General features: G+C 43.3%; 1 protein-coding gene across 1 annotated transcript in view; it reads left to right on the top strand.

Annotated features, from left to right (window-relative positions):
• The window catches only part of LOC139227842 (neuron navigator 1-like), a 629,647-nt gene that overhangs the window by 490,897 nt on the left and 123,259 nt on the right, over positions 1-15,491 (top strand). Inside the window, exons 11-12 of the mRNA XM_070858918.1 lie at positions 2,606-2,647; positions 7,903-8,027. Of these exons, the coding sequence (XP_070715019.1) occupies positions 2,606-2,647; positions 7,903-8,027 (167 nt within the window). The remainder of the gene's footprint in view (positions 1-2,605; positions 2,648-7,902; positions 8,028-15,491) is intronic.

Raw genomic sequence — 15,491 nt, 5'->3', positions numbered from 1 at the left:
GATCTGCTCAGCTGGGCAGGCCAGATAGTTCACATGCCAGACATGAGACTCCCAAAGCAAGCGCTCTACTCGGAACTCCTTCACGGCAAGCGAGCCAAAGGTGGGCAACGAAAATGTTACAAGGACACCCTCAAAGCCTCCCTGATAAAGTGCAACGTCCCCACTAATACCTGGGAGTCCCTGGCCAAAGACTGTCCTAAGTGGAGGAAGTGCATCTGGGAGCACCTCAAGTCTCGTCGCTGAGAGCATGCAGAAATCAAGCGCAGGCAGCGGAAAGAGCATGCGGCAAACCAGTCCCAACCATCCCTTCCCTCAACGACTATCTGCCCCACCTGTGACAGAGACTGTGGTTCTTGTATTGGACTGTACAGCCACCAAAGAACTCATGTTAAGAGTGGAAGCAAGTCTTCCTCGATTCCGAGGCACTGCCTATGATGATGAATGTGAACTCCAACTTACGAGTTCCCATTCTTATGAATGAGAAGATACTTTACCTTGATTGGCTGCCAGATCCATGTGACTGCAGCTCCAGGCCTGCACACGTCCTGACGTGCACGCGCTGCAACACGCAGTCAGTGGAAGCCTCAGGACCGGGAACTTGCATGGGCGCAGCAGCTTCAGGTAAGTGCGCATCTTTTTAACGTTTTTTACCCGATCGCCCGGGGGGAGCAGCCGACCGGGTTTTCTGGGCCAAAGTATTTCAATCATGCCTGCTAGCTCATGGAGGCTACATGTCCTAGGTACTCTGATTTTCTCTTAAATAAAGAACACCACCTTGCAAATGCAGGCATGTACATACTGAACATATGCAATGGTGACCTAAGTAATAAAAGAAGTATAACCTGGACACACAAATGTTTTTATTTACTGGAACACTGTCTATTAGCCTGAGGAGATGGGATTACACCAGTAGTCAAGTGTAAAAGCTTTCATTTATGCAGGTTATGATGTGCAATAGAGTCAAAGGTGTTAATATTGGATTTAACGAGACAATCCCTTTGGGTATACCTGTCGTACTGTTAAATGAATGATTATGTCAAAGGGTCTGAACATTGAAGGAACTTTTAAATGCAACATTAAAAATTAAGTGCAATGTTATATTACTTCTCAGGACTCAAGACAAGTAGCAACACATATGCTGAGGGTTTCTGTAAGATTCTTTGTTTAACAATGTGTCATGGTATTCTGTAGATCTTAAAGTGTGTTAGGGACTTGCAAATCTCTCTCTCTGGCCTTGCTGAATGTTTTGTTCCTCTGACCAGCTTTTTTGACAACAACTCCTCGCTTCATCCGATCATTGATCAAACGCTTCAGCCGTCTCGGTGCTACTCTCTGGGCTCCTTCCCTGAACTTCTCTGCCTCTTCAAAATCCATCCCTTGACCAAGCTTTTGGCCATCCCTCCTAATCTCTCTCTTCCTGGCTCACTATACATTCTCCATATTCCTATTTGTAAAATACCGTAGGACATTATTTCATGGTGAACACGTGATTGAAATCAAGTTGTCGTCATTGTTCCTCATAAATTGATGGCATTGCATTTAAAGCTTAAACCAGAAAATAGTAATTACTTTCTTCTCACATGGTGTTCCAATCCTAGCTTCCTGATCACATGACACCTGCTCTTTAGTGATGTGCTTTAATTCAGATAGACTGAGTTGGAGCAGGAAGAGGCCAACTGGTACCTTTGAGGTTTGATAGAATGCTGGAGGACATAGTTGCTTTAATTGCTGCTGGCATCCAGTAAGTGATTGGAATTTCTATTTGTTGTTCAACATAACAAACAGTAACAGTTTTTCTTTTACTATACAAGAAGCAGCCAGCTGCTGAGATAATCTCAAATTGAATAAATTCTGAATATTTTGCCTGTTAATTGGGTATTTCTTTGATGCCAATTCAGTGTAAATTCTGGTTTGTTAAATATTGCTTTGTTCTGTGAAATAATTTTCATGAAAAAAGAGTTGAACCTTTTTCTACCAGTGTTTTAACATTGCTTGGAAATTGCTCTTTTGGTTTAAAAAAAAACTACAAAGCTTGGATAAAATTAACTGCAGAATAGTCCAAATAATGAATATAGCTTTAGTTCATTTTATGGTAAGTTTATATTATATAAAGTCATTAACGAAATGTATAATGCAGAGGCATAAAGTGTGGTGCTCTAATGTGCCGTGCTATAGATTAATATAGATTGGGTTTGTAGTTCCCCATAACTCGAGAACTGTCTTGATGAAGAAAGAACCCAGCAGGAATGGACAAAAAAACTGAAGGTAAAACTGAGACAGATCAATGCACGTTCAAACAGTCGGCTCGAGCATGAGATTGACAGTCGGGTGACTGTCTGAACCTTCTGATTGAGGATGATGCTCGACCCAGGAAACCAAGAGAAGCCAACAATAACATTAATTGTCCAAAAGTTGAAGCAATATTGGTGTAACTGTAAATGTAAAGCATGCCTCCCCATCCATTTTAATCACACTCCATCAAATTAAATCCATTTGTTTTTTTTTTCCCCCATGAATAGTTTTAGTAATTCCATACCTGTGTTGTAGTTGTTTCGTCTGTTCTCGTGTATGATGTTGTATCAGTGTTCCCTGTTTGTTTTTGTAGTGCACAACGTGACAGAAATACTCTGCCGAAAAAAGGACTAAGGTAACGACCTTTTGGTGCAGTTTGTTTCATGTTTTGATATCAAATTCTAAATTCCAGATTAAGTGCCTGTTAGATATAGTGGTAAAGCATAAGGCTGCTACTTATAGAAACTGAATTTGAAACTACCATGAACCATTTTGACCATGGTAGGTTTTGCCTGTATGTCAGACACCCAGTTGACCAATAAAAATTAGATCTCCTTGGATTAAAAAACAGAAATTAGGGCCATAATATTGAAAAATAAAGGATCTTGTGTTTAAATGGACAGACTAAACTACAGGTATAATATCTTTTTTTGAGACTAAGTGATGCATCAAGTTTCAATTTTATTAACTAAGTCTCTGAAAATCATATTTTGAACCCATAATGGTCTTGCATGTTTATCTCGTAAGTAGGTGAACCATACAGACCACGAAAGCTTCAGGTTTGATTCAGGTTGTGCTGTGTTAGCTGTTCTCAGTTGAGGTAATGGGGGGAGCATGATATTGGGCCCATCACTCGGGTTGGAGGGGTTGGGGCAGCAATTAACCAGGGGTCCAGCTTGATTGTTGTGTGTTGAGTAGCCTACTGATGCTCAGTGCCATGGCTCACACATGAACAATGTTCAGTTGGTGAGGTACTGGGGTGGGGTGACTAATGCTCATGCAATTGTCCTCTATCAATGAGTCCTAAAGGAGAGGTGGAGGGAATCTTTTTTTTAGAAAAAATTCTGTGAATGTTGAGTGTTATGTCAATCTTCTCACAGAAGAGCAAAATGGCAACCGTGTCCTCTTTGCTTTTAGTTTTAAGTAACTCTGAACTGGCACAAGCAGTAGAGCTTTCAATCATAAAAATATAATTTGCAAATGAAGTAAAACCATCAATGAAAATGTTGTGTGCTGCAATGTGGACTTTCCATCATCCATGGCCATCTCATAAAATCCATGGCCATCTCATAAAATCCATGGCCATGTACATTGGTGCTGATGCATTATTTTGTTTCTGTTATTTCCTAATAAGACATTCTCAGAATTCCTTGATATTTATGCAGCCTCACTATGCCTGCACGGAGTATTGCAATGATGATGAGCTTCAGCTGCACCCCTAAGAGATCTGTCATCAGATAACTCCCCAGTAGATAACTTTTTTAATTTGACAAGCTTGGAGACCTGTGAGGGAAAGCATGATGAAAATGGCCATTTATATAACTTGCACTTGGAATTTTCTCACGGGCAGTTTTACAATGCACATGTTACAAAAAGTTTTGAACATTTTTGAAGCCATGAAACAGGATAAATAGCTCAACCAAGAGCTCTATTGATAAATATATTGCGGGTGAAATTTGGCTTGGGTAGGACGCAAAACAAGCGGTATTACATTGGCTGCCAGTTATACGCCCCGCTCAATAATCAGTTCCATTGACGTTTAACTTTGAGGACTTTCTGTAGCATATTGAGTAGGCCTGTAAACAAGATATATTTCAAACCTGACTGAAGTGATTATTTTATATGGCAATCTTACTAGGTTTATCCCATTAAATTACTACTTGTATGAAAGAGACACTGTTAATATGCTACTGAGATGGAATCAATAGCACATAAAATACAATAAACTACACCAACATCGATATAAATTCTTGAATAAGATAAACTATTTCACTTCAACTGTAGAATAATATTCTTTATATATGAAGTAATTTAGGGATAAATGAATCTTTTAAAGGCAATTTTCTGAAGCTTAGAACCATAAAGATTTACAGCACAGAAGGAGGTCAAATGACTTAACATGTCTGTACTGTTTTTTTTTGCGAGAGCAACCCAAAACTAATCCCAATGTCATGCTCTCCCCATAGCCCTGTATCTTCCCTTTGCTTCAAGTGTCCACTCTTCCCTTTTAAAGGTGCAAGTTTCTCTGCATCAACTATTCCTGAGTGCAAAGCATTCCACACTTTAACAATCTGCATAAAGAAATTTATCCTAACTTCCATCCTCACCCTGTTAAATGGAGGACCTCTCATGACTGTTCCCCAACCAGAAGAAATGGTCTTTCCCCATCAAAAACCTTCATAATTGGAAAAACTGCTATAACACCTCCTCTTAACATTATCTGTACCGTTCCAAATGGTCCTAGCAACCCAAGTGCCTCATCTTTTATTCACCACTGGTATCATCCTAGTTAATCTAAGCTAAGTTACTCTAGGCTTTAATATTCTTTCTTTAACAGGGTGTCCAAAACTGTACACAGTATTCAGTGGCCTACACATGGCTCGAAAAACATTATCATTAGTTCTTTAGTCTTATATTCTAAGGCCTCTATAAAAACGAAAATGCGATTGTGCTTTTTTATGACTTTATCAACCTGCACTCACACTTTAAAGGAATTATGCAGATGTTTCTATTCACCCACATCCATCAGCATCTTTCTAATGAGTTAAAAGTCTGGGTGAATAGATGACATTTTGGAGGGGGAACAAATGGCAAATGCAGCTTTACTTTAACATATCCGTGCTGGCTGTTTTTGATTCGATCAAATGCATCTCTAAATGCTCATTAATTTGATCTCGAATTATGGATTCTAAGGCCGGAATTTTCTCCAGGTGGGTGGGTTGGAGATGGGGGACCACCGATGCGGGTGGGAAACCTGGGAGGCCGAGTTTCTCGCAGGCCCTGCTGACTTTAATAGCTGCGGGCAATAAGCGAGGGAGTGAGGGGTAGGTCGGGGGAGGGATTGCAGGGGGAGGGGAAGTTGGGGGACGGGGGAGGATTGGGGATTGGCAGGGGCTCAGTCGGGGATTGAGAAGAGGGGAGGATCGAGAATCGGTGGGGGGTGGGGGGGAGGATCGGGGTTCAGAGGATTGGCGTGGGGGGGTGGGAAGGATCGGCTGGGGGTAGTGGGAGGATAGGCAGGGGAGGGGAGTAGCTGAGGATCGGGGTTTGAAGTCGGCCAGGGATCGGGGAGATGGAGAGGGGCAGCCGGAGGATCGGGGCTAGCCACTGGAGGATTGTGTCCAGCATCAGCATCATCTGGGGTGCAGCGGTAGGGGGGAGGGAGGCCTCATGGTGGGGCTCAGAGACCTGGAAATGTGATCAGACGCCTTGTGAGGGTGTCTTCGACTGTGGGGTGGGGGGTGGGTTAGATAGGAACCCTGTATCCAGGAGGTAGGTATAAAGTCATTTACTTGCTGGATCTAGCAATCCCCACCTCGGTTTAACTGCCGGGTTTCACGAATTGTGTGAAAATTGTCCACGTGCAATTACATTCAAAATTGAGGTGAAAAAGGAGGCTTTCATACTCATTATAATTAAATTGATGTACCGGTCCCTGGGAGAGGGTTAGTCACCTGCTTCCCACCTCCGTTAAAACCTGAGGCGGTGGGTTCAGGTCGGGAATCCCAATATTTAACAATTTAAAAGCCCACATGCTCCAAACCACCATTTTTTTTAAGGGAAAGTTCTGCCCTAAGATTTTGATCGCAATTGATGTTGGGCTGCCTGCTCTATAGTTACCCAGTTTATCCTTTACTGCCGCCTTGAACAGCGGTGATACATTAGCTTTCCTGCAGGCCCCTGGTACAATTTGTATATCTAAGAGTAGCAAAATGTTGGCTATTTTTAGCTGCTTTTTATATATTTATAAACTCCTGACTATACATGCCAGTGTCCTTGAGTACAGCTGACTCAAGACTAGTGACCCAGCCTATGTTTTTTGCATACTTCCCAAATATTTTAAAATATTAAAACAGCCTGTTAGCCAGTATAAGTATTTTGAGGCCCTGTGTTGTGTTTTGTTAAATTTCTATGTGGGAAAACATCATACATACATGGTGTGTGTGTGTGTGTATCATAAATATATGCTTTGAAAATGTGTAAAATCATGCCAGGTCCACTGCCTTCTTCAAAATACTAAAAGAGGAGCTATTGAAAGACTTGGACAAGTACTCTGCAGTGTTTAAAAATGACCTAAGCTTAAAGATCATATGATCTTTCTTCACAGATGACTATTTGGAAAATACGGTCTTTCATTCTTTTTGTGTAGTCACTAACAGGTATAACTTTAACTCCACAAATAATTCCTTTATAAAAGGTTGCATCTTGTCTCGGAATGCTGAAATGCCACAGATTGAGAGCAGAGGTTTGCGGCTTGGGCCCTTCTCAGACTGTGACTCGGTGCGATTGCAGTATTGTAATAGGCTGGGCCCATTCTTTCAACAACCTGGCACAATATCAGATCTAGGAGTATTCTAAGCATTAATATTTATCTATATGTCCAGTTATAGTGAGCTTAAACCAACACAAGCACCCAAGGTGTTGAATTTGTCATTATATTTGAATTAACTATATTTCATTTTCAGACTGTAGAATTTTGTCTTACTGTGTTGGGGCCTAAAAGATACCATGGATGCACCACAGAGGAAAATCTGCCCCAAGGGAAGGCAAATATACAATTTAGTTTGCACTCTGTTGAATGAGAATTATGGAGGAAACACTTGTGTTCCATGTAGCTCAGAGGGAGCTTAAACAACAAATGTTTGAACCTGATTCAGAAATCCCGTCCCAGTCACACACTATCCTGACTTGGAAATATATCGCCATTCCTTCATTGTCTTCCTTCCTTCATGGAACTCCCTCCCTAACAGCACTGGTGGGAGTACCTTCGCCACACTGACTGAAGCGGTTCAAGAAGGCAGCTCACCATCACCTTCTCAACAGCAATTAGGGATGGGCAATAAGTGCTGGCTTTGCCAGTGACGCCCACATCCCAGGAATGAATTTTTAAAAAGCAGTGAGTTTGATTCCTGGTGGTGGATCTTAAGCAAACTCAGTTCCCTTGATTGGTAGAGTTTCTTCCGTGTTACATCTTTACAAGATGAATAATAGACTGACAATTTTCTCCTTCCTCTAGTTTAACTGCACTTTCTTTTATTCAGTTACAAAAGGGGTACTTCTGGTGGAACTAGAAAAGTTCAGAACCCTGTGCAGAACAGTATGTGTGTCGGCAAACAACTAAAAAGAGGCTTCTGCAGAAAAGGATATCTCTTTGATTCTGAGTTGCACGTGTTATATAGTAAAGAGCTCAGTGTTCTGTAAATATTAATGCCACCTATTGTGTACCATTTAAAATTGTCTTGTCTCGAGTTCATTACATATTTATTGCAACAAACATTTATAAATTCTGCTTGTGACCCGAAATATTAATGAATGTTCTCACATTCTTCACATGGTTTCCACATTAGTCAAATTCTGACTTATTTCTATCTGGTCTCACTTCGTTTACAGATATGGAACAATTTCACAGCAGGAAGACACCAAGGAATGGCTTCACGCACGTTGTATTGGAGGCCCTGTAGATTCGGATAGCCAGTCACTTTCCTCCCCCTCTACTATTCCATTATCCAATTTAGGTCAGTACATTTTTCATTATCAAATAAATCATTAAAAAAAAAATCTGTACTCTAGATTTTCTTTTCAATTTTATTGAAAAATACTTTATTTTGTTTTAAAACTAAGAAGCATTGTTCTGGTTGGTGTATATTTTGAATAGGGTGCTTGACTAACTGTGGAATTTAAATATCAGATGGTAGAAATTCTGATTATTGCAGATGACATACAAATGTCTAACACACTCTTATGCTGCATTTATGTCTGTGCTATTTTTATAGAGACTTTAAGCTGCTTAAAATAATTAGCTACTGCCAGTGTAAAGAAAAAAGTGCACAGATCTAAAATGTCCTTGTATTTGTATAACATTTTTATGTAAACTTCACAGATTAGAACTTCTACCCTCTGGGTTTGATGAAATAAATTAATACAATATATGTCTGCCACAAACAAAATCTGTTTATTGATTTGTATGTAAGATTTTTCTACATCATATAAAATAGACATTTTCAGTCGAGTAAATTTGTTACTGTTAATTTGTCAAGCAGTATTTAGAAACTGACAAATTGCTCAATTTTTAGCGACTTCTGAATAAATCATTTTCTAACCTCCCATCATCCAAAGAACTAGTCCTGCACAGAGTCTCATTAGATTGAGGTGTAGGTTGGAGAATCGGGCACATCCTGTCCAATTCATGCTGCTCCTCACATTCTGGTGACCTCTATGTCCGATTACAAAACAGAGAATAGCATTTCAAGGTAGTTACTCAGACTGGCAAATGGTGGGAATGGTGATTGGTGCTGGGACCACTGTTGTTCACCATGTTCATAAACGATATGGACTCTGGAATCGGAAGTACAGTTTCAAAATTTGCAGATGACACCAAATTGGGGGGCATTATTAATACCGAGGAGGACTGCGATAAAATACAGGAAGACATTAATAAACTTGCAGAATGGCCAGATAATTGGCAAATGAACTTCAACATAGATAAGTATGAGGGAATATATATTGGTAGGAAGAATGAGGAGCCACATATTCCTTGGAAAATAAGTGCCTAAATGGGGTAGAGGAAAATGGGGATCTGGGCTAAAAGTAGCGATGCAAGTTAATAAAGCCATTAAAATAAAATCAAACAAAGCTGGGGTTAATTTCTAGAGGAATAGAATTGAAAAGCAGAGAAATTATGTTGAACTTGTTAGAACCTTGGTTAGACCACACTTGGAGTACTTTGAACAGTTCTCATCTCCACATTATAAAAAGGATATAGATGCACTCGAGAAGGTGCAAAAAAGATTAACTATAATGATCAGTATAACTTCAATTCTGCTATCAGGCAAGATTGAACAGGCTGGGGCTCCTTTCTCTAGAAAAGAGAATACTGAGGGGTGATCTGATGGCCGGCTTTAAAATGCTAGGGTTTGATGGGGTAGACATGTTTCCACTTGTAGGCAAGACCAGAACTAGGCCATAAAAATAAAATAGTTACTAATAAATCCAATAGCGAAATCAGGAGAAACTTTCTTACCCAGAGAGTAGTTAAAATGTGGAACTTGCTTCCATAGGAAATAATTGACGTGACTAGCATAGATGCATTCAAGGGGAAGCTAGATAATCAAATGAAGGAGAAAAGAATTTTAGGATATGTTGATGGGGTTAGATGAAGTGTGTGTGGAGGCTCGATTGGAGCATAAACACCGGCATGAACCCGTTGGGCCGAATGGCCTGTTTCTTTGCTGTTAATATTTATTTCCTAATCCATGGTCCCTTCTGGCAAAGCTCTGCATCAGACAGAATTTATATCGATAAAGATGCAGACTCTGGCCCCAAGTTTCCACATGATTTGCTCCTGATTTTTAGGAGCAACTGGTGTAGAACGGAGTATCTTAGAAATCGGAATTCTTGTCATTTAGTTTGCTCCAGTTCGAGTCAGTTAGAACAGTTTCACTTTGGAACAGAATTTTTTTTTCAAAAGGGGGCATGTCCGGCCACTTATGCCTGTTTTCAAAGTTTCGTCAGTGAAAACTTACTCCAAACTAACTTAGAATGGAGTAAGTGAAGATTTTTGTACGCTCGAAAAAACCTTGTCTACACTATAGAAAATCAGGCGTAGGTTACAAATCAGGCATAGGGAATGGTGGGGGGGGTTTAAAGGGAAGTTTACAAACATTAAACACTTCAGTTTTACAAATAAAGAGCCATCATCAATAATAAATGATAAATACATCAATAAATCAACCAATAAATCAATCAAAAAAAATTAATAAGAAATATATTTTTTTTTAAATCAATAAATAAAACATTTTCTACTTACCGACTGCAGCACCGGGAGCCCTCCAACAGCGTACTGGGATGCCCCCCCCCCCCCCCCCCCACCCCTAGTGTGTCTCTGTCAGTGTCTCTATCTCTCTGTCTGTCTGTGTGTCTCTCTCATTCTCTGTCTGCCAGTGTCTGTGTTTCTGACAGCGAGGGGGGTAGAGGGAGAGAGGGGGGAGGGATGGGGGAGAAGGGGGAGGGGGAGGGGGGGATAAAGGAGAATGGGGGGAAGGAAATTGGGGGGGGGAAGGAAATTGGGGGGGGGGAAGGAGATTGGGGGGAGAAGGAAATTGGGGGAGAAGGAGATTGGGGGGGGGAGAAGGAGATTGGGGGGGGGGAGAAGGAGATTGGGGGTGGTGGGGGAAAGGAGAAGGGGGAGGGACGCTGAACGGGCTGGGCCCGAGACTTCGGTTCGGGTCGGGGGGAGGGAGGGAGAGGGAGGTCAGGTCGGGGGGAGGGAGGTCAGGTTGGATCCAGTCCGGGGGCGGGGGGGGGGGAACGGGAGTCGTGGGGGGGAGCGGGAGTGGGGTCGGTGTCTGGTCCGGTCCGGAGGCGAGGGGGGGGGAGCGAAAGTCGGGTCTGGTCCGGAGGCGGAGAGGGGGGAGGGAGCGGGAGTCGGGTCGGTGTCGGGTCCGGTCCAGAGACGGGGGCGGGGGAGGGGGGGGGGGTCGGGTCGGGGTCGGTGTCGGGGGGAGTCAGGTCGTGTCCGGGCGGGGGGAGCCGGTGTCGGGTCCGGTCCGGGGGCTGGGGGGGGGGGCGCGGGTGTCGGGTCCGGTCCGGAGGCGGGAAGCGGGAGTCGAGTCGGGTCGGGAGGAAGCAGGAGCTGGCCGTGGGAGGAGCCTTATTCACGCAGCCCCAGTGAGGCCATTCGGCCAGGGCTAGGGGCTGCGTGCTTCGGCCCCTCCCACACAGTTTTGGGTGCCTGGAGCTACTGCACATGCACGCCCACTGTAGCGCGCATGTGCAGAGGTCCCGGCACTGTTTTCAGAGCAGGGTCCTGGCTCCGCCCCCTACAGCTCCTGCTGCACTGCGCCGAGGGCCAGAGGACCTGCAGGGAGGTGGAGAATCTGGAGGGTTTTTTTAGGCGCATTTTGTGGCGCGAAAAACGGGCGTCCAGGTCGGGACTGCACTGTTCTAGGCGCGGCTCGAAACTTGGGCCCTTTATTACTATCTCTCAAAGTTTGAATGTCTGAAAACAATTACATTTTGCAGCTATGAGGCTCTTTTTCTCTTCTATTTGCCTCTGCCTTGGAATTACTTATAATTGGCAATAGTATATCTCTGCATCGGAGGAGTACACAACCCCACCCACACCATGCCTGCACCCCCCCCCCCCCCGACACACACACACCCAACAAAGTTACACATTACAGCAGATGTATTAAATATGAGGTATTCAACAACTATTTCATATCATAGAAACATAGAAACATAGAAAATAGGTGCAGGAGTAGGCCATTCAGCCCTTCTAGCCTGCACCGCCATTCAATGAGTTCATGGCTGAACATTCAACTTCAGTACCCCATTCCTGCTTTCTCGCCATACCCCTTGATCCCCCCAGTATAAAGGACTACATCTAACTCCTTTTTGAATATATTTAGTGAATTGGCCTCAACAACTTTCTGTGGTAGAGAATTCCACAGGTTCACCACTTTCTGGGTGAAGAAGTTTCTCCTCATCTCGGTCCTAAATGGCTTACCCCTTATCCTTAGACTGTGACCCCTGGTTCTGGACTTCCCCAACATTGGGAACATTCTTCCTGCATCTAACCTGTCTAACCCCGTCAGAATTTTATATGTTTCTATGAGGTCCCCTCTCATTCTTCTGAACTCCAGTGAATACAAGCCCAGTTGATCCAGTCTTTCTTGATAGGTCAGTCCCGCCATCCCGGGAATCAGTCTGGTGAACTTTCGCTGCACTCCCTCAATAGCAAGAATGTCCTTCCTCAGGTTAGGAGACCAAAACTGTACACAATACTCCAGGTGTGGCCTCACCAATGCCCTGTACAACTGTAGCAACACCTCCCTGCCCCTGTACTCAAATCCCCTTGCTATGAAGGCCAACATGCCATTTGCTTTCTTAACCGCCTGCTGCACCTGCATGCCAACCTTCAATGACTGATGTACCATGACACCCAGGTCTCTTTGCACCTCCCCTTTTCCTAATCTGTCACCATTCAGATAATAGTCTGTCTCTCTGTTTTTACCACCAAAGTGGATAACCTCACATTTATCCACATTATACTTCATCTGCCATGCATTTGCCCACTCACCTAACCTATCCAAGTCGCTCTGCAGCCTCACAGCATCCTCCTCGCAGCTCACACTGCCACCCAACTTAGTGTCATCCGCAAATTTGGAGATACTACATTTAATCCCCTCATCTAAATCATTAATGTACAGTGTAAACAGCTGGGGCCCCAGCACAGAACCTTGCGGTACCCCACTAGTCACTGCCTGCCATTCTGAAAAGTACCCATTTACTCCTACTCTTTGCTTCCTGTCTGACAACCAGTTCTCAATCCATGTCAGTACACTACCCCCAATCCCATGTGCTCTAACTTTGCACATCAATCTCTTGTGTGGGACCTTGTCGAACGCCTTCTGAAAGTCCAAATATACCACATCAACTGGTTCTCCCTTGTCCACTCTACTGGAAACATCCTCAAAAAATTCCAGAAGATTTGTCAAGCATGATTTCCCTTTCACAAATCCATGCTGACTTGGACCTATCATGTCACCTCTTTCCAAATGCACTGCTATGACATCCTTAATAATTGATTCCATCATTTTACCCACTACCGATGTCAGGCTGACCGGTCTATAATTCCCTGTTTTCTCTCTCCCTCCTTTTTTAAAAAGTGGGGTTACATTGGCTACCCTCCACTCCATAGGAACTGATCCAGAGTCTATGGAATGTTGGAAAATGACTGTCAACGCATCCACTATTTCCAAGGCCACCTCCTTAAGTACTCTGGGATGCAGTCCATCAGGCCCTGGGGATTTATCGGCCTTCAATCCCATCAATTTCCCCAACACAATTTCCCGGCTAATAAGGATTTCCCTCAGTTCCTCCTCCTTACTAGACCCCCCGACCATTTTATAACCGGAAGGTTGTTCGTGTCCTCCTTCGTGAATACCGAACCAAAGTACTTGTTCAATTGGTCCGCCATTTCTTTGTTCCCCGTTATGACTTCCCCTGATTCTGACTGCAGGGGACCTACATTTGTCTTTACTAACCTTTTTCTCTTTACATATCTATAGAAACTTTTGCAATCCGTCTTAATGTTCCCTGCAAGCTTCTTCTCATACTCCATTTTCCCTGCCCTAATCAAACCCTTTGTCCTCCTCTGCTGAGTTCTAAATTTCTCCCAGTCCTCAGGTTCGCTGCTATTTCTGGCCAATTTGTATGCCACTTCCTTGGCTTTAATACTATCCCTGATTTCCCTTGATAGCCACGGTTGAGCCACCTTCCCTTTTTTATTTCTATGCCAGACAGGAATGTACAATTGTTGTAGTTCATCCATGCGGTCTCTAAATGTCTGCCATTGCCCATCCACAGTCAACCCCTTAAGTATCATTCGCCAATCCATCTCAGCCAATTCACGCCTCATACCTTCAAAGTTAGCCTTCTTTAAGTTCTGGACCATGGTCTCTGAATTAACTGTTTCATTCTCCATCCTAATGCAGAATTCCACCATATTATGGTCACTCTTCCCCAAGGGGCCTCGCACAACGAGATTGCTAATTAATCCTTTCTCATTACATAACACCCAGTCTAAGATGGCCTCCCCCCTAGTTGGTTCCTTGACATATTGGTCTAAAAAACCATCCCTTATGCACTCCAGAAAATCCTCCTCCACCGTATTGCTTCCAGTTTGGTTAGCCCAATCTATGTGCATATTAAAGTCACCCATTATAACTGCTGCACCTTTATTGCACGCACCCCTAATTTCCTGTTTGATGCCCTCCCCAACATCACTACTACTGTTTGGAGGTCTGTGCACAACTCCCACTAACGTTTTTTGCCCTTTGGTGTTCTGCAGCTCTACCCATATAGATTCCACATCATCCAAGCTAATGTCCTTCCTAACTATTGCCTTAATCTCCTCCTTAACCAGCAATGCTACCCCACCTCCTTTTCCTTTTATTCTATCCTTCCTGAATGTTGAATACCCCTGGATGTTGAGTTCCCAGCCCTGCTCATCCTGGAGCCAGGTCTCCGTAATCCCAATCACATCATATTTGTTAACATCTATTTGCACAGTTAATTCATCCACCTTATTGCGGATACTCCTTGCATTAAGACACAAAGCCTTTAGGCTTGTTTTTTTAACACCCTCTGTCCTTTTAGAATTTTGCTGTACAATGGCCCTTTTTGTTCTTTGCCTTGGGTTTCTCTGCCCTCCACTTTTCCTCATCTCCTTTCTGTCTTTTGTTTTTGCCTCCTTTTTGTTTCCCTCTATCTCCCTGCATTGGTTCCCATCCCCCTGCCATATTAGTTTAACTCCTCCCCAACAGCACTAGCAAACACTCCCCCGAGGACATTGGTTCCGATTCTGCCCAGGTGCAGACCATATATTTATATGAAGATTTTTGTTCTAGTGACCAATATTTCACATCTCAAGGTTTTCCTATTGTCACTTTGTCATTAACCTTCCTTTTACTAATAGGATTAGTATCCGAGTGCCTGAACTTTTTGGGCTGCGGTGGTGGGAAGCTGCAATATGGGCAGGCGATCCAGAATTTGGAGCAGAATGCAGCTATGCTAGGTCTCTCTGTTCCTTTTTTTTTAATTGCCAAAAGTGGGACAGCTGCTTTTCACGTTTGCCCCACAGCCCCCACCCCCCCAACACTGGAAGAGGCAGCACTGGCAAAATGACAAGATGATGCCCTCCTTCAGACCTCTCGCTAGTTCCACCTTTTTTTCTGTCAATGCTAATACAGCTGTATAATGAACGTGTATTGCCAGAACCAGACATAGGGCTCGCGACTGCTTCTAATGCCAGTTTTCCAACAACTTTCCGTTGGGAAAGTGGCAACTTTGAATTGTTCAAACTTTTTCACTACTCTACTTATCTTTGCACAGATTGGCCAGTCACTTACAATTGTGGCAAGGTGCTGCGCAGAAATTCCTACCCCTGCTGAGATAGGCGCTCCAGTAATACCAAA

This window comes from Pristiophorus japonicus, chromosome 17, assembly GCF_044704955.1.
Source record: "Pristiophorus japonicus isolate sPriJap1 chromosome 17, sPriJap1.hap1, whole genome shotgun sequence".
Lineage (NCBI taxonomy): Eukaryota > Metazoa > Chordata > Chondrichthyes > Pristiophoridae > Pristiophorus > Pristiophorus japonicus.
Note: the sequence above shows the minus strand (reverse complement) of the source record. Positions and strands in the feature narration are given on the sequence as shown.